The 18,879-nt window shown below is 42.4% G+C and overlaps 1 protein-coding gene across 2 annotated transcripts in view; it reads left to right on the forward strand.

The window, feature by feature from the left end:
• Positions 1 to 18,879, forward strand: part of trim44 (tripartite motif containing 44) — a 62,822-nt gene that overhangs the window by 26,906 nt on the left and 17,037 nt on the right. For both annotated transcript variants that reach the window (XM_084059373.1, XM_084059374.1), the window contains exon 5: positions 2,977 to 2,999. In XM_084059373.1, coding sequence (XP_083915499.1) covers positions 2,977 to 2,999 — 23 coding nt within the window. The remainder of the gene's footprint in view (positions 1 to 2,976; positions 3,000 to 18,879) is intronic.

The raw sequence follows: 18,879 nt of genomic DNA on the forward strand, positions 1-18,879 counted from the left end.
GTACAGACAACTTAATGGATGACTTCCTTTTTAATGTAAGCTATTTGGTGCTGACAGAATCGATGTCCAGTAACAGTAATACTGATTTGCACTGACAGTGAGAATCTATCCTGTGAAATAAAGCTTGCTGAGTGTTAACCTCATTAACCTTGGTCTCCCTATTTTGGGCATGTTGTTGTAGGTGCAGATTTTCAATAATACAAAATTGCCGATCTGCAAGCTCACAACACATCACGATGTGACATGTTAGAAGCTTGTATATTGGGTAGTTTATTTTAGGGCTTAAGTGATTGTTTAAGTTCACGGTAACATTTTTATGAAATGATCAGTGAAGCAGCTTCAGGTTTCACCCACTGTTGAAAGTTTAATATAGCTTCTCTCAATTAAAACACATTCTTGAGCTGCTTTAAAATCTAATTCTTGCTGCAGACCTTGAGCTTCTTTCTATGTTTCATAGTTTTTTTTTGCTCCTCCCTACTGCCATCCTTATTGAAAGGATTTCCTTAGATTGCACGGGGGATTACAATAGAAATGTTCTAAATGGTACCAAATTAATCAAAGCAGATGGCCAGGAACACAAAAATATCCTTATGGAATAGCTAGTTAGCTGTCGCATGGATTAACAATCAGAACTGGGGAGTAATAATCATTGAATATAAACTTCTGTAAAAAAAAAAGTTTGGAAATTGTGGTTTTGTTGATCATATCTCTGTTATTGTACTAGTAGTGTTGAAGCTTACATAATTGGAAAGTCTTTCCATTTCCCTTTATAATTATGTCCCATTTGTAATGATTATGCATTTGTGCGATGAGCAGCACAACTGATAATGTGGGGGTGTACAAAGTGAAATGTGCCAACATTGACATCAACTGTGCTCAACAGAACAATCAACTTGATCAGTAACAAGGAAGGAACAGGACATGTTGGCAATTTGATTGCTTCATTCAGTCAACAGTCAGTAGCGGGTTGAAGAACCATATGCCGCCACAACAGCACCTTCTCTTCATTCTCGTCACCATCCTGGTCACACATTGTCTATAAAAGTCTATAAATCCTTGTTTCCTTCTCTTTTGTCCTGTCCTTGCGTCCCTCCCACCGAGTATGCATGGAGTAAACAATGCCAGGAGAGGGGAAACAAAGAAATGGCACGTCAGCTCCTCTGAAGTGACATGTTAAGCGAAGTCCATTTCTGCTGACAACAAAACGACACAGTAGCTGAGCCCTTCATGACCCAAAAAACCTGCTCATTGAGGACAAAGAAAGAACAGTCTTTAGTTTAATTTGGCCCTCTACAGTTCCACATCGGCAGATCTCCCCCACCCACCACCCCTACTGCTCGCGCACTTGTGCATGCACACGCACACACGCACTAATGCGGCGTTCACACGGACAGATACAAAGATACAAAAATACACAGCATATTTGTCGCTCTGTTGCTTTGTTGTTCAACACGGTCCTTGACATCATCAAGCGCTGCGTCATCGGAGCTACAGTTGTAGTTTTGTATCTTTGTATCTGGAAGTTGAACCCAGCTCAACTTGAATTTGTAACTTTGTATCTTTTGTAGCAGCTACAAACGTTGGATGTATCTTCGTACCTTCATGTCGCTGGCTTCCTTTGAAAATGAAGTTGTATCTGCCCGTGTGAACGCAGCATCATGCACACATAACATAGCCAGCTGTAGGGGCGGAGACATTAACATCTTGCTTCTCAGCTTGGAAAGTCTTCCTGGAAGGATGCACTTGTGTTTCCTCGCTCATAGCTCCTCAGAAATGCCTCATAATCCTCGCTCCTTGGACCAGGAATAAGAGACCTGGCGTGAACATCAAAATGAACGGTTCAAGTGAGGATAGAGGAGCAGGGAAACAACAGGCAAGAGACCTGGGATCCAGCCTGTAGGATGGCATTCATTACTGAACCAGGATTCACCACAGATCAGTCAACGTGCTTGCATTTGTCAGACTACTCTGGCACATACAGCACGACCGAGCTGCCAATCAGGTGCCATATTGAGTCGATACCAAGAAGAGAATGCAGTTTTTTACTTCAGCAGGGCAATTTGGCACATTTGATTTGTGACTTATCCCACACACACACACACACACACACACACACACACACACACACACACACACACACACACACACACACACACACACACACACACACACACACACACACACACACACACACACACACACACACTGCTCATCCCACAAATGCATGATAATTACTAATTGGGACATCATTGTAAAATGTAATCGATTGGAAAGGCATTCCAGTGATATAAGACACAATGCTACACGAACAACAGAGAGTACAAATGGAAGAGTTTATTTAACACTCAGGATTTTACTGTGTATCATCAATGCTGGGCTTAACATAAAGGAGTCACCTCTATGCTCAAGTTTCTTGATACAGGTAAAACTAAGGCAAGCAACCAGCGTGCAATTGCGATTTAAAGCATGCTATTTGTGTCTGGCATGCTAAGCACTGGGCGTATGAGAGTGCACGTATGCACATCTACTACACCGTACATTTCAAGTTGAGCTGTGCAGCTCTCAGATCCGCCCTTATTTAAAAAATAATAATACCTGGAATTTATATAGCGCTTTTCTAAGTCGCTTTAGAGGTGTGTGTGGGGGCCAGGGGGAGAGGGCGAAAAAACTACTGTTGGAAACAAACAAAAACTAAGATAAGCAAAACAAACATAAATGAAAACTTTTGCAGATTCAAAATAGACGTTTCATTTTTTGTTACTATTTAATTAATGGCAATATTGGCACCTTGTTTCTTATTCCTATTATAATTCTTATAATTCCTTATGATAAGGGAAATGTAATTGTTAGGATATGCTAGCTGTGATCCTAGTTGTGGTAAATTATCTTGTTTACAATGCATGGATAACACCTGTTCTAAGTTTTTTTTTTTATCTCTCTCTCTCTCTCTCTGTCTCTCTCTTTTGTCTGTTTCAGCGCGACATTGAAGCCAGGCCAAGGTAAGACTGCCAACGTGATTCATGTTCACCCTTTTATAGAACCGGCTGAGCAGAGCGTAAAGACCCTTAAAACCTCCTCAGTCATGTGCTGCTGCCATGAGAGACATGCTTAGTATTCAACCTGCATTGTGGCAACACACACGCTGACATGTGCACGCACATCCCACCTCCCCTCTTCACTCACGCACATGACGCTACACATTATACAGACGGAGGCATACCTTCTGTGCTCGGTGCCAGCCGCACTGTACCTCAATCCCCCCCGCCCCCACTCTCTCCACCCCTGAGCTGTATGCGAGGCACGTCGGTGCCCCTGCAAGACAATTAGTAGCACTCATCTATGTATTCCCGCTGGAATTAGAAGGGGTGACAGTCTGCCTGATCCAATACGGTGGGCCAGACTGTGGCTTGCAGGCCACGTTCTGGTCCTAGCCCAGAGCACTCTGTGTGTGGCTGTGGTGTCATAACATGGGTCAAGTTTCCTCTGCGGGGGCAAGAGCGTATAATATTTAGATTTGTAGTATCCCAGCCCGCAGATAAAACAGACCTAAATGCATGCGTGATCAAAGAGTGAAAAGAAAAGAAAACAAGAGAAAAGAGAAGAGATGGGCTGAGAGAGTCTATATTTTATCAGTGTAATGTGTCGCAATCTGATGATATCTTGTGCCTGCATCTCTGCCTGTGTGTATCAGACAGTGTGAAATGGATCCCCCCCTGTCTCATACACATTGATCGACTGACATGAAACCTGCTAGACCACTGTTTTCCCAAACACAGGGAACCGCTTTTATGGGTCACAAGAAAATATAATCTTCTTCCAAAGATTTTCAGAAAAAAACAAAGAACCCCTGCCTCACAGATTACATCCCCCTGTGGTACTGCCTCACTCACTGCTGTCTGTGTATGGGCTTTGATCTCAAAGTACACCTGCTCTATATTCACACAAAGACACACTCCTCTGCACATTCTCAAGAGGTTGAAAGTTGCTCTCTCTCACAGCCGCACACACACACACACACACACACACACACACACACACACACACACACACACACACACACACACACACACACACACACACACACACACACACACCTGTGCACATTCACTAACTTGGATGTCGATACATTTTCTGGCTGTCTGATCTTGGTGAAACACAAGCCCATTTGTCTCCAAATAGTAACACTCTTTTCCCCATGACACTGGATTGAACTATTCTCCTCACAAGGACTGTTAGATTAGAAGTTGTTAGGTTGTTTCCTACTGTATGTGCTATGAAAAACACTGTAGTGTGTTGTGCGTTCCCACTCATAGTCAACTTGTGTTTCCAACAAATGAATGTTAAACAATATGAATCCATATCGAAGCGTTGCGATGATTTTGGCTGTCATTTATGTTTTTGCTGTCTTATTGTTAGTAGAGACTGTCATTATGAGTGATACTGGTTTGTAGTGCCAACGTGCAGCATGCTACCAACTAGCCAGCCAGCATTAGATGAGATTCCTCAGCTCTGGAGCAGATGGCATGTCACTAGGCTTGGACCCCAGTATAGCATGGAGTTAATAGTCTGACCTTTCTCAAGGTTAACCTCGCCACTCCTACACCCCCACCCCCGTGCGTACACACACACACACCTGTCATTATGCCCAAATACATTTAGCTGAGTTTCCATCCACCTGCTTCAATAATTTTAATTTGCTCATACAAAACTAGATTAAAAATGCAAGAAATAAAAGCAGCATAGGCCAAAATAAATATTGCCAAAAAAGATTTTACGCTTGGCTGATGTGGAAAGTTGGCATATCGATAAAGAGAAGATGCAGTAAATGGTGACGGAAACAGAATAAATGATCATGTGCTGAGGATCTGTTGGCTATTGCACGATGACAACATTGTGGTGCAATAACCATTTCAGGCTAGATTTATACTTAGTTCCGTGAGGGCGTCGCACACCCAAAACACAAGCCATAATAAGCCTTTATCCTCATTTCTACAGTGATGGAGGGCTGTTACGAACATTCTTCCAAGAGCAAGCAACATTTGATGCAAGGACCACAAATGCAAACTCTTCATAACTGTTTTTGTTTGTCTGGCACTCTTTTGAATATTGTTGCGCCCTCTTCAGAATATTCACATAACAGTTGATGGAAATGCACATTGATTCCATTATAGTGTTTTGGCCCTTTCTTGGCTGGGTCTCACTTTTAAAAGAGGTTTTCAATCTCAATTTGACTTCCTAGTTAAATGAAGCTTATATATTCACATTTTCTTTTGCCAACCTTTTGGAAATTCACTAAGAATTTGCGTGACTCTAACCTCTCGATGTGAGGATGTAAGACAAAGAGAGCTAGAAGGGTTAACAAAGGTTCCGTGACTTGGCATGAAACAAGGTGCTGTGTTCTGCTCTGTTTCATGCATGTGGGTAAACGCTATATGTCAAAGCAGTTGACAGTTGAGATCAGCGGGTTGTAAAGTGTAATAAAAGAAAGTGAGACCAATTTCAAATGAAATGGGGGGGGGGGGGGGGGGACTTATTTTGTAGTGGGGACAGAGATGAAAGAGGGTTATTTTGTAGGGGGGAGAGAGAGAGAGAAGAAAGAGGGTTATTTTGTAGGATCAGGCCAAGAATGGATGTTTGGGGTGACATGTAATGGGATCCAGACAGTAAATTGATTATGGATGAGAAACACTAATCCTCTTCGTCTGAGCCCCATATCACTGCCATAGAGTGAGCATCCCCAGAGGACTGGCATCCTGCACCATCTTCTCATCCTCACTTCACTTCAGCTCATCAATAGGATCTTATATTCCCCGCCCCCCAAAAAGCCCTTAACATAGGTACTCAATGGCATGCCTGACAACATTTATCCTTTTCATATAGTGTTTTTTTTCCCTCTCTCCCCTCTAATGCAATGTCACAAATGTTCCTTATTTCTTCTCCCCACACAAACAGATTCCCTGCAGCTCTTTTCCTCTGTTTCCAACCATGTGTGTGAGGAAGAAAATATACTCCAAGGACCCAAATCAGAAACACACTTGCATCATCTGGCTGTAATCTTGCTATTTTGGCCTCTTCATGAACCTGGTTGTGCTCAGACTGTGGCACTTGTAGCAACCAATGCCTCCCAGTTCCAAACAAATATACTGTATAGGCTATTTTGCTTATGCAAGTAGATGCATGTCTCAAACCAACAACCATTGAGAAAGTATTGCTTTCCATAGTATGTACCTCCCCCTGAACCCTGTTCATCCGACCACTCTCTGATCACATACAGTGCTATAGCACATCCCCACAGCTACTGATCCATAGCTGTGTGTGAACACGCACCCCACACACACACACACACACACACACACACACACACACACACACACACACACACACACACACACACACACACACACACACACACACACACACACACACACACACACACAGTGTATCGGTTGATGTGAATTTGCTGGTCTGTCTGGAAATGTAGACTCTCTCTTCTACGACTCTGATGTGTTTTGCCTGAGCATTTTGATATATTGAGTGTGATATGGGGCAGCCATTCCAAGCCCAGATTTTCAGCATCGTGATCAGACAAAGAGTCTTTCTGTGAGCTCTTGCCAGGGCTAGAACTCCCTGTGTTTTATTTGGCTCCTATCATTAGTCCTCCCCTTTTCACTATCCTCTTTGTATCTTTTCCATATCCTGTCATGACCGGAGAGACTCAGAGAATAGCGAACTAGACAAGGTGGTGCCTTTCAGGGGAGACTTTTCCAAAAACAAACAAATTATATGCTGAAACCTATTTCTCTATTTGGCAGTGTTTGTTTGGTCCTTTATTGCAGGCAACATCAGGATTTGGTTTGGCACAAGAAAATCACAAAGTTGTTTTGAGTTGTCTGATGCCAGTCCTTAAAAAATATATATTTTCAAAAGAACAAGCTATAGACTATCCTTGCACGTTTGTGCATGCTGTGTGTCATTTAATGTATGTACATCTTGTGTAGAGATATTTTAAGCCATTTCGCTTTAGTAAGAAAATAAGGTTTTTATGTACATGAGAAGCTATTAATACGTCAGAGGGTGGCAGTAACTCGGGGACCGCTTGGGAATCAGAAGATTCCTGGTTCGATCCCTGGCTTCCCTCTGGGTTAGTGTCAAAGTATCCTTGAGCAAGACACTGAGCCCATAATCTTTCCCGGAGAGCAGGTCAGTGCCTTGCATAGTTTCCTCCGCCATCGATGTGTGCATGCGTTTGTGAATGGGTGAATCTAATGCACATTGTAAAGCGCTTTGGAGAAAGAGGGGAGGGCTGTTCTCTCCATGATAGAATGCTTCTGACAGAAAGAAGCAATAACCTGAGCTGTTGGGAGTGTGTTGGCTCACTGCTCCTTTGGTCTCTTTCGGTCAATACCACTTCTTGATCACTGGCTCTGAAAGGCAAATAAACTATCTGAATCAACAAGAGTGAGAGCCTGGTGATGTCTGCTTAGCGAGAGTGATGAAGGCCTCTTGAGCATATAAATCATGCAGTGTAATCACACTAATATGATAAGACCCGCTGGGGAGTGTGGCACTTCTAATTACGATGCCGCCATACATTTCTCCAATCACTCCCGTCTCTATGCTGCATCTCAGGCGTCCTTGTCCTTAGCCTCCCTCACTTTATCATGCATGAACCTGAACACACACACACACACACACACACACACACACACACACACACACACACACACACACACACACACACACACACACACACACACACACACACACACACACACACACACCCTCGTTCTCTCACCTTTTCTCTTTTACACATGATCTCCCTCTAGACGCGTACACTCACACTTATTTCACAATATATATCCTCTCCAATTTCTTTCCCATCAATTTGGGATCTGAACGCACCCGCGCTGCACCGTCACCAGCTCTACTTTAAGATGCATGGGACTTGAGGCAATCCGGCATTACATTAGCATTAGATTAGCCATAAGTGATAAGAGCTATGCACATGGGAGCTGCTCAGATGTGGAACTATTGAGCGCGCACACACACACACACACACACACACACACACACACACACACACACACACACACACACACACACACACACACACGTGCTCATACACATGCACAGAAGACACATGAACGCAGGGCATGCAAGGCTCAGAGTCTATCTACTACCTGATCTTGAAGAGACAATGTGCACTCTGGCGCCTACCTAGTGGCTGGTGCCTATTACAGTACCTCGGTTGGTAAAGTCAAAGGAATGAGTGTTTTGGACACAGAGTTCAGAATTGCTGTGCGTGTGTGTGTGTGTGTGTGTGTGTGGCTCTAGTACGAGTTGCTTGCCCTTCATGAGGTCCAAACAGATGGGCTGGGTGAAGCGGGGAGGGGGGACAGGGGAACGTGCCTAGAGGACACAGCCTGGAGATGAAGGGACGAGGGGAGGGAGAGAGCTGGGTTCCTTTCCTCTAATGAAATATTTACATTCCCCAGTGGAAAGAGTGACTACAGGGCCTCATGCTTCTCCTCCATTCCACCTCTGTGTGTGTGTGTGTGTGTGTGTGTGTGTGTGTGTGTGTGTGTGTGTGTGTGTGTGTGTGTGCACGCGCTTTCGGCACTTGCTTGTGTGCGTATGCGCAGGTCCGACTCTCAACATGCCCTTATTTAATAATTTAAGAGGCTACAGCTGTAAACATCTGTGTGTGTGTGGGGGCGCGCGGCACAGCTGCTTTCTATGACCACGGCTAACCCTCTCTTACATCCACTATCCAACTCACACTCACAGACTCTCTCTCTTGTTTTTGATGTCTCTTTTTGATGTTTCTACCACAGAGGGCTGGGTCTCCAGTCATCCTAAAGACCCTTTAGTCAGAGTCCTGTAGTGGGTTTTGTATGGTGTACAATACAATGATTACATTCCACAAGCACTCGAGTTAACCACTTCCTACCTGGTGTCCCTATTTTGGGTATGCCATTTGAGGTGAAAAAATAAATTCAAGAATTTTCTAAATGTTCAAAAATAGCAGATCTATAAGCTCAAAATAAGTCACTAGTATGCAATGCGTTGTAAGCTTGTAGATCCGGTATTTTCACTATCATAGCTCTATCATAGTAGGGCTTAAGTGGTTAAGACGTGATTTTGTTTAGAGATTGATGTTGTAATAGGGACACAGATTATTTTCCTATTAAGTGTATTTGCCAATTATTTGAGGGCCCACCTGTAATATCCTCACGGCCCACCAGTGGGCTCCGGCCCACAGCTTGAGAATCGCCGGTTTATATGAATTAATTTAAAATGGTAAATGCTGATCACACGTCTGTTAACCAAACAGTAAAAAACATAACGTTTCATATTATAATACTAAACAAAGACAAGCGTTCACATTTTGGTTAAACAATCCGGGAACGCATCTGTGTCATTTTAGATTTCTCTGGCTATTCAAAAAATTGCAGATATACAAGCTCACGCTTCGAGCTTGTAGATCTGCTGAACATGTGTAACTGAAATCTTTGCTTCTGGGGGGGTTCCTGGAACGAAACATTTTGAAATGGGAGGTCCGCGGCCAAATGCATATCTAAAAATGTTTTGTATTGTATGTTTTGTAAATGATATGTATTTGGCCGCAGACCCCCATCTCAAAACGTGTTTTTCCAGGGACCCCCAGAAGCACAGATCAGAGTTAAAAATGTTTGCTTTGAACATGGAAGATTTGCACATGAACATTTTCACGATTTTAAAACTAATAGCACATCTACAAGCTCATAGCTTTGTATATCTGCAATTTTTGAATAGCCAAAAGAAATCTTAAAATGAAACGGATGCGTTCCTGGTCTTAATGCATTAACCCATTAAGACCTGGAACTGTGTCATTTTTAGATAGAGCTAAAAAGCATTATTTTACACTTTGGGCTATTCAAAAATAGCAGATATACAAGCTCATAGCACAGCACCGAGTGCTGTGCTACGAGCTTGTAGATCTGCTATTTTTGAAAATTCGGGAAAATGTGTGCAAATCTTTGAATATATATATATTTCAAGCGAACATTTTTAACTCAAATATTTGCTTCTGGGGGTCCCTGGAACAAAATATTTTGATGGGGGTCCTCGGCCAAATACATATTATTTTGGGGGTCCTTGACATGAAAAAGATTGAGCACCACTGATATAGAAACATATGTTTTTCAGAATACTGTTGAGATTTAGGAGACATGTAGAATCGGCTTCAGGTCTCAATGGGTTTAGAGGCATGGAGTGATTTGTGTCAGTTTTGTGCGTGTGTGTGGTACTGTATGTCTGTGAATGTGTATACTGAAGGAGATAAGACGAGAAGTGTGTGTGTGTGTGTGTGTGTGTGTGTGTGTGACTGTGTGTTTCTGATCTAATATTTATCCCTTGTGATGATGACTAAAGTCAGTTACTGTATTTTGCCCCACCGGCGACTCACCCGAATACAAATAAGGTACTTTACCTACAAAAAGATCACTGATAGCCATCGCTTGGCTTGCTTTAGCAGCATCCATTTATTTTCTTTTGTATTTGGGAGCTACTAAAAAAATTACGTGAACCTTTCAAATGAAAAAGATGGCTCAGAGTACAGTCTACGAAATGAACTGTCTGATTTAATGGACTTCTACAAATAGTGAGTCTGAATCATAACACTGTATACTGCCTGTCAAAATAAGAAACACGTAAACAGGCTTTAGTGTAGTACTGTATTTTTAGTCTATTCTCTGTCATACTGGATATGGCTCCCATGGGAATTTAATTCACCTGGACTCCGAAGTTCAGAAACATCACTGGAATCTAAGGGCCACTGCCACCAAATCTGTCGCTGTCCAGTTACTCCCTGAGCATATGAGGGCCCAGGTCACCGTTTTTACAGATCTAGGACTAGCGATATAACAGTGTTTCTACTACAGCAGTATTGATCTGCTTTTGTAGATGGATATGAGCGTAGTTCCTGCCACTGAGTGGTGTAATTGTAAAAGAGGAGTCAAGATGTCTCTGTGATGTATCGGTGACTATTACATTGTGGCAGAATCGGGTTACCGCTGTTTTTGGTGATGCTCCTAATCCATGTGGTAGCCTTTCGAAGAATGTATCGTTTGTTAATGTGCAAAGTGCAGTTTTCACCCTCCCTCTGTATTCCCAAACACACGTACTGTACCACACACACACACACACACACACACACACACACACACACACACAGTGACAGTGACACACACACACACACACACACACACACACACACACACACACACACACACACACACACACACACACACACACACACACACACAGTGACACACAAGCTCTTATTGTGTGTGCACTGAGCACATATGGATCTATTTGTGAGCATGTGTTAATGTGTCGAAAGTGCTTTTTTATGCTACCAGCAGAGATCCTTGTGTCAGCGTAGGCACTTTATTCGCAGAAAAAAGAGAGGTGATTGTCAGTTTTGTTCTGCTGACACTGAAAACTTGGTATGAGAGGGGATTTAACTCTTTAACAAGGCACAGCACAGGACCAGGCTTTAAATATTCATGTTCATTGAACTCCCGCTTAAGTATTAAAGAAGGTCAGATTTAACAGAGTGATGAGTAGGAAGCCTTTATATTTTACATTTGAGTCATTTAGGGGATGCTCTTATCTGCAGTGGCTTCACTGCAAGCACGACGGGAAGACATTCATATACGTTTACGATCATAAAGGGGTAATAAAGAAAGAATGGGCAAGACGCAGGTAAAGAAAGAAAACTCCCTGAAGGACACCGCCGGTGATTCTGCACGTTCCGTTCCATCGACTTAATCCATCATTGTCAAAATGTGAACAAGTTAAAAAAAAAAAAAAGAGAAGCTATACTTTATAATATCTAAAAAGACAAATATTGAACTGCACACTTAAACCATATATACTTCATTGACCGGAGTCCCCCAAGGGTCTATACTAGGCCCCATATAGTATAGACCCCCCATCCTCCGCCAAATGTGCGCCCCAGAATTGGGACGCTAGGGTTCATGTGGTTAATTTCGTGTTGTCACTATGCGTATTCACTTGTGACACTGGGTTGAAATTGTGAATATGCAGAGTGATACCATTCTAATAGCGCAGAAATATGGCTTCTTTAACGCAGCTTAAAGGACAACTTAGTTTTTTTACAACCAAGGTTTATATTTTAGCTTGTAATTAAAGTAAATAAATGATGAGTGTTTTTCATTTACTGCTTTCTATAGTTTTAGCAATTTTCGCGATATTTTTTACAGTGGGCGGGGGCATTCTGTCCGGTGGCTAAATATGCCTTTTTTACACAATAAAAAATGTCCTGTGGTCTTTGATGGCCAGATGTGAGTTATTGGGGGCTAGAAGAGCTACTGTAAATAATAATAAAGAAAACGCCAGGTTATTGTGTAAAAAAAAAGACATATTTAGCCACCGGACAGAATGCCCCCGCCCACTGTAAAAAAGATCGTGAAAATTGCTAAAGCTATAGAAAGCAGTAAATTTAAAAAATGTAACACTCATCTTTTATTTACTTTAATTACAATCTAAAAGATAAACCTTGGTTGTAAAAAAACAAAGTTGTCCTTTAACGCAATGGACATTTCAGCCATTGTAAAGTATTGTTTCCTATGTTCTTACATGATCTGCATTTTGACAATGACTCTTTAGGTCCCTAGAAACAAAATGTAACTGGGTGCAGGGGAGAACTGTAACTGGGTGCAGGGGAGAGACACGGGGTGAGATTGCAGCCTGTAGATGTCACTCCATGCTGGCAGAGCCTGCCGTGACCGCTGGAGAGGGACACTGAGAGGAGGAGGTGAAAATGGGGCTCGGGGGGGGGGGGGGGGGGTGCTACAGTAAGCTCCCTGGGCGGGTTGGTCATACAGAAGGGCAAAGCATGAAAAATGAAAGGGAGCGTGGCAAATAATATTTCAAAAAGCTCCGCTGCACAAGACAGCAACAATAGGTTACCCTGCGAGCCTTACCATGGTTCCCGGTATAAACATTTTGTTATCTTCCCCATGGGTTATATAGCTTTATATCTGCTTCAGCCAGCACCCTTTGTGATAACCTTGTGCTACCTAATATCTTACCATGTATTGAACATCCTATAGATTTCCCGTAAGTCAACGGAGATGGGCTCACTGCCCTTTTATATGCACTTTATTTGGGTCACGTACACACATGCGTATAGACAAATGATTGTAAATGATCTTGCAGCTTTATTGTCGACTTCGTCGTTGTTGAATCGTGGGTTGTTGTTGTTGTTGTGAGGCTCACTCGTCATCTCTGCAGCAGTCTTATTACTACTTTGTAATTATTTTCCTTTCCCTGCACCTGCTCATTAAAACTACCCATCCAGTTTAGCTTAGCAGTGCCATCTCATCATCTCATTGTCACAACACCCACTGTTTGTCTGTTCTTTCAGCAGACGGGCTGTGAAGAATAGTTACAGTAAATAAAGAAATAAATCCAAAATGTGTTAATTACAGCACTTTTTCCCTCCGGGAAGTAAGTGTGTGTGCTTATGCGCGGGCGCGTGCGTGTCCGTGTGTCCGTGTGTGTGTGTGTATATGTGTGTAAAGGAGCAGGTGACGAGGCAAAAGGAATGGAGGAGAAAATGGTGAGATATTGGAGTGTTACCTAATTGTACGAGGGTGTCTCTCACCGAACATAGCCAATCTACAAGCTCACAGGTGTGGTGAGCTTGTAGATTGGCTATGTTCGGTGAGGCCATCATTGGGCCATCTTAAATCTCATATAAGAATTGTCCAAAAAAAAAAAAAAGTGTCCGGCAGTATTGACAGGGAGGTGGCTCTGTATCGTTTACGATATTCAGTCACTTATATTTGATACTGTCTGTTTCTGGCGAAATTGTAATTAATTCAGCGGCGGTAACGTTAGCGTTTTCTTGCCGTCAGTTGATGCTTCATGTCCATATGAGTCAAACCGCCGTGCTCATTTGTTTATTTTTGGAACATAGTTCTATGGGAATTCAGAATGGGAGAAAAAAACATGACCCAGGTAGGATGCGTAAATTACATCAGACTTCGGTGCTCTATTTCCTTTGTCTTCCGACTCCATCGAGTGTTTGCTGGGAACGATTCGAGCGATCTAATGTGATGATGAAACCTATACTCAATGCAGATGAGCAAGTCAATGCTGTCATTGCTGGTCTGTCAAATAGTTTGAGCACATTGTCTACTTCAGTCCTCCATCACCCAGAGGCCTGTTCATGGCACCTGTTGTCAAGCAACCGCAGGTTTCATCCATAACTGGGTTGCTCAATTCAATACTTGATGCAAGAATTTTTGTTTTGTTTGCATCAGAACACTTGACAAGGACATAGCACTGAACAGGAACATTAAGTGTGGAATTGTATTTGTACATAATTTACAAATGACTAATGGCTTCTCTGGATTTATTTTATTTCATAACATAATGTACATACAGTACCTCTCTGTCTCTCTCCATCCCAACTTTTTCTATGTAACTCTTTCTCTCTCTGGTCTGTATGTATCCCCCTCTCTCCATATCTTTCCCCTCTCTCTCTCTCTCACTGTATCTATCTACATCCCCCATCTCTCTCTCTTCCCTCTCTATCTCCATCCTCTGTCTCTTTCTCCATCCCCCATATCTCTGTCTGTCTCTGTCTCTCTCCCCCTGTATCTATATTTCCCCCTATCTCCTTCTCTCTCGGTGGTCTAGTCACAATACGTTTTCAGACTGTCTCTGTGGAGGAAAACTCCATGCCCCACATCATGGCATGCACTGCACATGCGCTGTGTGCACGTGCAGATGGGCTTTTTCGTCACCCTAATCTGTGTGTACACATTCATTATCCATCCGCATTAATTGTATTATCCTATTTATCGATCCGCACTGACCACATGTCAAATAATTATGATTTCCCTGATGTTAGTTTTCTTAGTTGTGAGGTCACAGAAATGCATTGTTTAACGAATGATTGGGACGTCCCGCCGTCTTTTTTTCTTCTTTTTCCGTGCAGCGCTTACCTACGGAGGCCGCTTTAACTGTATGGATACGTACTTGTACAAACAATTTCACTCACCACTGTCGAGATCACCGATGTATTGACTGTATACATATCCATGGTAACAGCAAGCCCTCCGTCTTCCATCATTTTCGCATAAGGCATATCCAGCACTTGACTCTTCGTCATCAGGGTTAACAACTAAATCACTCCTACGTCAAACTGTTATTCCTCCCTCCTTTTTACCAGGTTGCAAAACCTGGTCTACATCGCTAGTCCTGACTTTTGCGTTAATTTTTCCTCATTGGCTGGTCCTTTAGCCAATGAGGGTTCAATGTCCTCTCAGAATATGGGATCTAAAGATGACCCACAATACTGTGTTTGGCCACTGTATATAACTATGGTAAGTGCTCAATGTCCTCTCAGAATATGGGATAAAATCTCTCGGTTTTTAATATCTTGTTTTAAATCCTTTTAAATCCTCTGTTAAGTTTCTCTATCACTCTTGACTTTAGCAGGCTTTGCGTCCACTGGTCCACTGCATAGAGATAGGTCCACTGTTGTTGTTTGGAAATGGAAGGACCCCAGATGCCGTTAAAGCATGTGCAGTAGGCGGCTAATTTGTGCCTGATGGAAATTACCTCATATTAAAATACTACAAATGCATGTAGCTGAGATTTCTTGCTTTTTAAAAGCTATGATATAGATCTATAATAGGCCTATAGATAGATGTCATTAATTCATTTCCTGCGTTATTTCACCCGCGGCTTATCCAATATGAATTAATAATTATATTTGATTGACCCAAATCCACCAAAACTGCGGTTATCCGCGGCTAAACCGTGATCCGCGCATCTCTAGCATGCACACACATACACACGCACACACGATGCCACACTGAATAAACATCTATTATTCATCCTAAAACCACACACAATATATGCATGCACATATATAGTTCTATGCAAATAATTTGAAATAAGACATTCACCTCCACACAGACAGAAAGACCGATGCATGCAGAGTAGCCTCTCTCGCTGTACCTCGCAGTCTCTCTTTCTCTCTCCGCTTTAAGCACACTTACGTATATAGCTACATATCCGGTATGCACTAACACATACACATACTACAGCGAAGCTAGCCTTGGGGTAACATTATAGGTCTGATTCTGGCTCTGTGGAAATGCATGAGCATTATAGTGGCTGCACAGTAAAAACCTGAGTGTAAATTTGATTCTGAGAGTTTACAAATGGAACCAAATGGACCCTAAACCATTTGTACTCTAAAATTTGTACTCTCTCCGAGGTTAAATTAACACGCAGGATTTCACAGTGCAGTTAAAGCAAAGGGTTATGAATCAGTGCCTTATCAGACCTGGGGCCCCTGGGTATGAACTGTCAACACTGATACAAGAGATCCAGAGCAGCAACAGTGCACGCACGCGCACACATGGATGCCACTGACAGCCCCACCCACCCCATTCCACTATGAGATAGTGTTACCAACGCTGGAGGCAGTGACACATCACAGCACCGGGTTCATGGGTTAGATATCGGGACTCTACGCTCCCCCCATTCCTCCTTCCATCCCCCCCTATTCATCCTTTCCTCCAGCGAGTGGAGAAGGAGTGCATGAAGGTTGTGTTGTTGGCCATGTTTAAATCAACAGCCCCCAGTGACAGGTGCTGTCGCCGCGGAGATGAATATGTTACTGCGGAGCCGTGTGCCTTTTCAGTTGAGCATCTGTATTGGCTGTAGGGAGATAATGGCGAGGGGGGAATTTAATCACCCCAGAGATTCTAACGGGAGATTTAGCATGCGCTCTACGTGCTCAAGTCCCACTCATATATATTCCAACGCTATTTTTCAACTGTTTCTGCCGCCATTTATTTTTTGATGGGAGGAGTGAATGCCTGAATACCTGATGACTTTGTTTTCTCGTGGGCACCGTATTTACACGTCTGGGGCGCTCCTGAAGTTTAATCGAGCACTGTGGATGTTGGTTGATCTATATCATAGCTATTATGCCTTAATATAGAGACCAATAGATAGGCTATAGCAGGGGTCTTCAACGTTTTTTCCCTCTAGTCTACACCAAACCTCTTTGCCGAAAATAGCTACAAGCTCACAGCGTGACACATTGTGAGCTTGTAGATCTGCTATTTTTGGCAAATGTTCCCTCCAGAATACGGATTCTAGGGTTCATATGGTTAATGTAAAAAAAGAAAAAAGAAAATGCCAGAGGTTGTATAACGAGGGCAATGACGAATGCTGTATGTTTATCATATACCATAGCCTTATTTATTCACAAAGATGGCGAGAAAAAAACATTTGATCAACACGTTAATTTAAATGAGACGGGGTCTAAAAGCAGTGTGGGAGTGTGGATCTTGGATTTCATGTGGCAGGGCTGTGACTAGGCCTATCACAATTATTACATATGATCGTCTAATCACAATTATTTGAAGCATGATTGTTGAATTATTCATACATTTTCAAAAATATTAAAAATAAAAGATCTCGACTATTTCCCCTATTTTATTTTGAAAGTATAAAATTATTTATTTTGATTATCGGTATCGGTCATTGACGGTCATTCCTTTGTATACTGAAGTCTAATCTGCTCCAATTTTAGTTTACTAAGCCTAAAAGGCAAAAAGAAAAGTAATTTTTATAATTTATATGGTGCCAAATGCCAAAATGGTTGGATTTCCATACACTGGTCATACCACTAAGAGCTCTCCATGCGAGCACTTTCCTCACTTTAAGGTCCTTCTCTGTGCAGATGACCCATGCGCCCAGGTATTTAAAGTCATTGACCTCCATTAGAGCATTGCCTTCTATTGTTAATGTTGTTAGGGGCGGATGTTCTTGGGAGGCCTTATAGGTTATGACCTCTGTGTTCTTTACGTTTAGCATGAGGCCAACCTTGGCACACTCTAACTCCACTCTGGTTAAGAGCTTCTGTGCCTATTCTACTTGATTAGATAGCAGGCAGATGTTGTCTGCGTAGTCCAGGTCTGTCAGGGTTTCCACAGGGTGTCTCTTAGATTTTCTGTGAGTAATAGTGACGCTGAGTTCTTGCTCCCATCCTCTAATAACTTGTCTATATGAAAGTATATAGTACAGTAGGTCAAAAAGGAATGCGGCAGGAGTGCAAGGATCCTAGTGCCCGAGAATATTTTGGAACACAACGACAAGCTGAAGAAACTTTAAAATACATAACGTTCTGCTATATTTCCGGTCCAACATCATTTTTGGTTTGAGTGTACTCAAACGGTATTTTTTATATTGGCACAATCTTATCGATATTTGAGGTATTTGTTGAAAAAATTGATATTTGATTTACTCCATATTGCCCAGGCCTAGTTGAAAGTTGATGTGCATCGGTCATCTTTGGTCATTGGTACAGTACATGTATCAGCCCCCCCCCCCCACCAAGGCGAAATAAAGGCTCGGTATGTGGTAATACCTTCTTAATTTTGTGACTTGTGCGCATGACGTAGATTGTTTTGTGCTGTATCTGACTGTCAAAGATAGACAGGACTCTTGACATTTCACAAAACAGTGAAATTGGTTTCTGTCTTGACTTGTGATGAAATATTTTAGAGGGACATACCTCTAAAACCAGGAGTTGGCAGGCTTTTATGACAGATGTTTTATAGATGCATTAGTACACATAAAAGTTTAATGGTCAGGTTGCACTGGGGAGCTGTCAGTGCCCTACAGTACGACTGTTTTTTACTGGCTTGATGCCCTGCATCTAAGCCTGTGTTAGACTTAGTTGCGTGCGGGTGTTGCGCACCGTAAATAGCAGGCTATTTTCGGTGTGCGTGGCATCAACACATTCTACCAATGAAGTCAAAAAAGCTTAATGTA

Source organism: Gymnoscopelus microlampas (assembly GCF_963454915.1).
Source record: "Gymnoscopelus microlampas genome assembly, chromosome: 6".
NCBI lineage: Eukaryota > Metazoa > Chordata > Actinopteri > Myctophiformes > Myctophidae > Gymnoscopelus > Gymnoscopelus microlampas.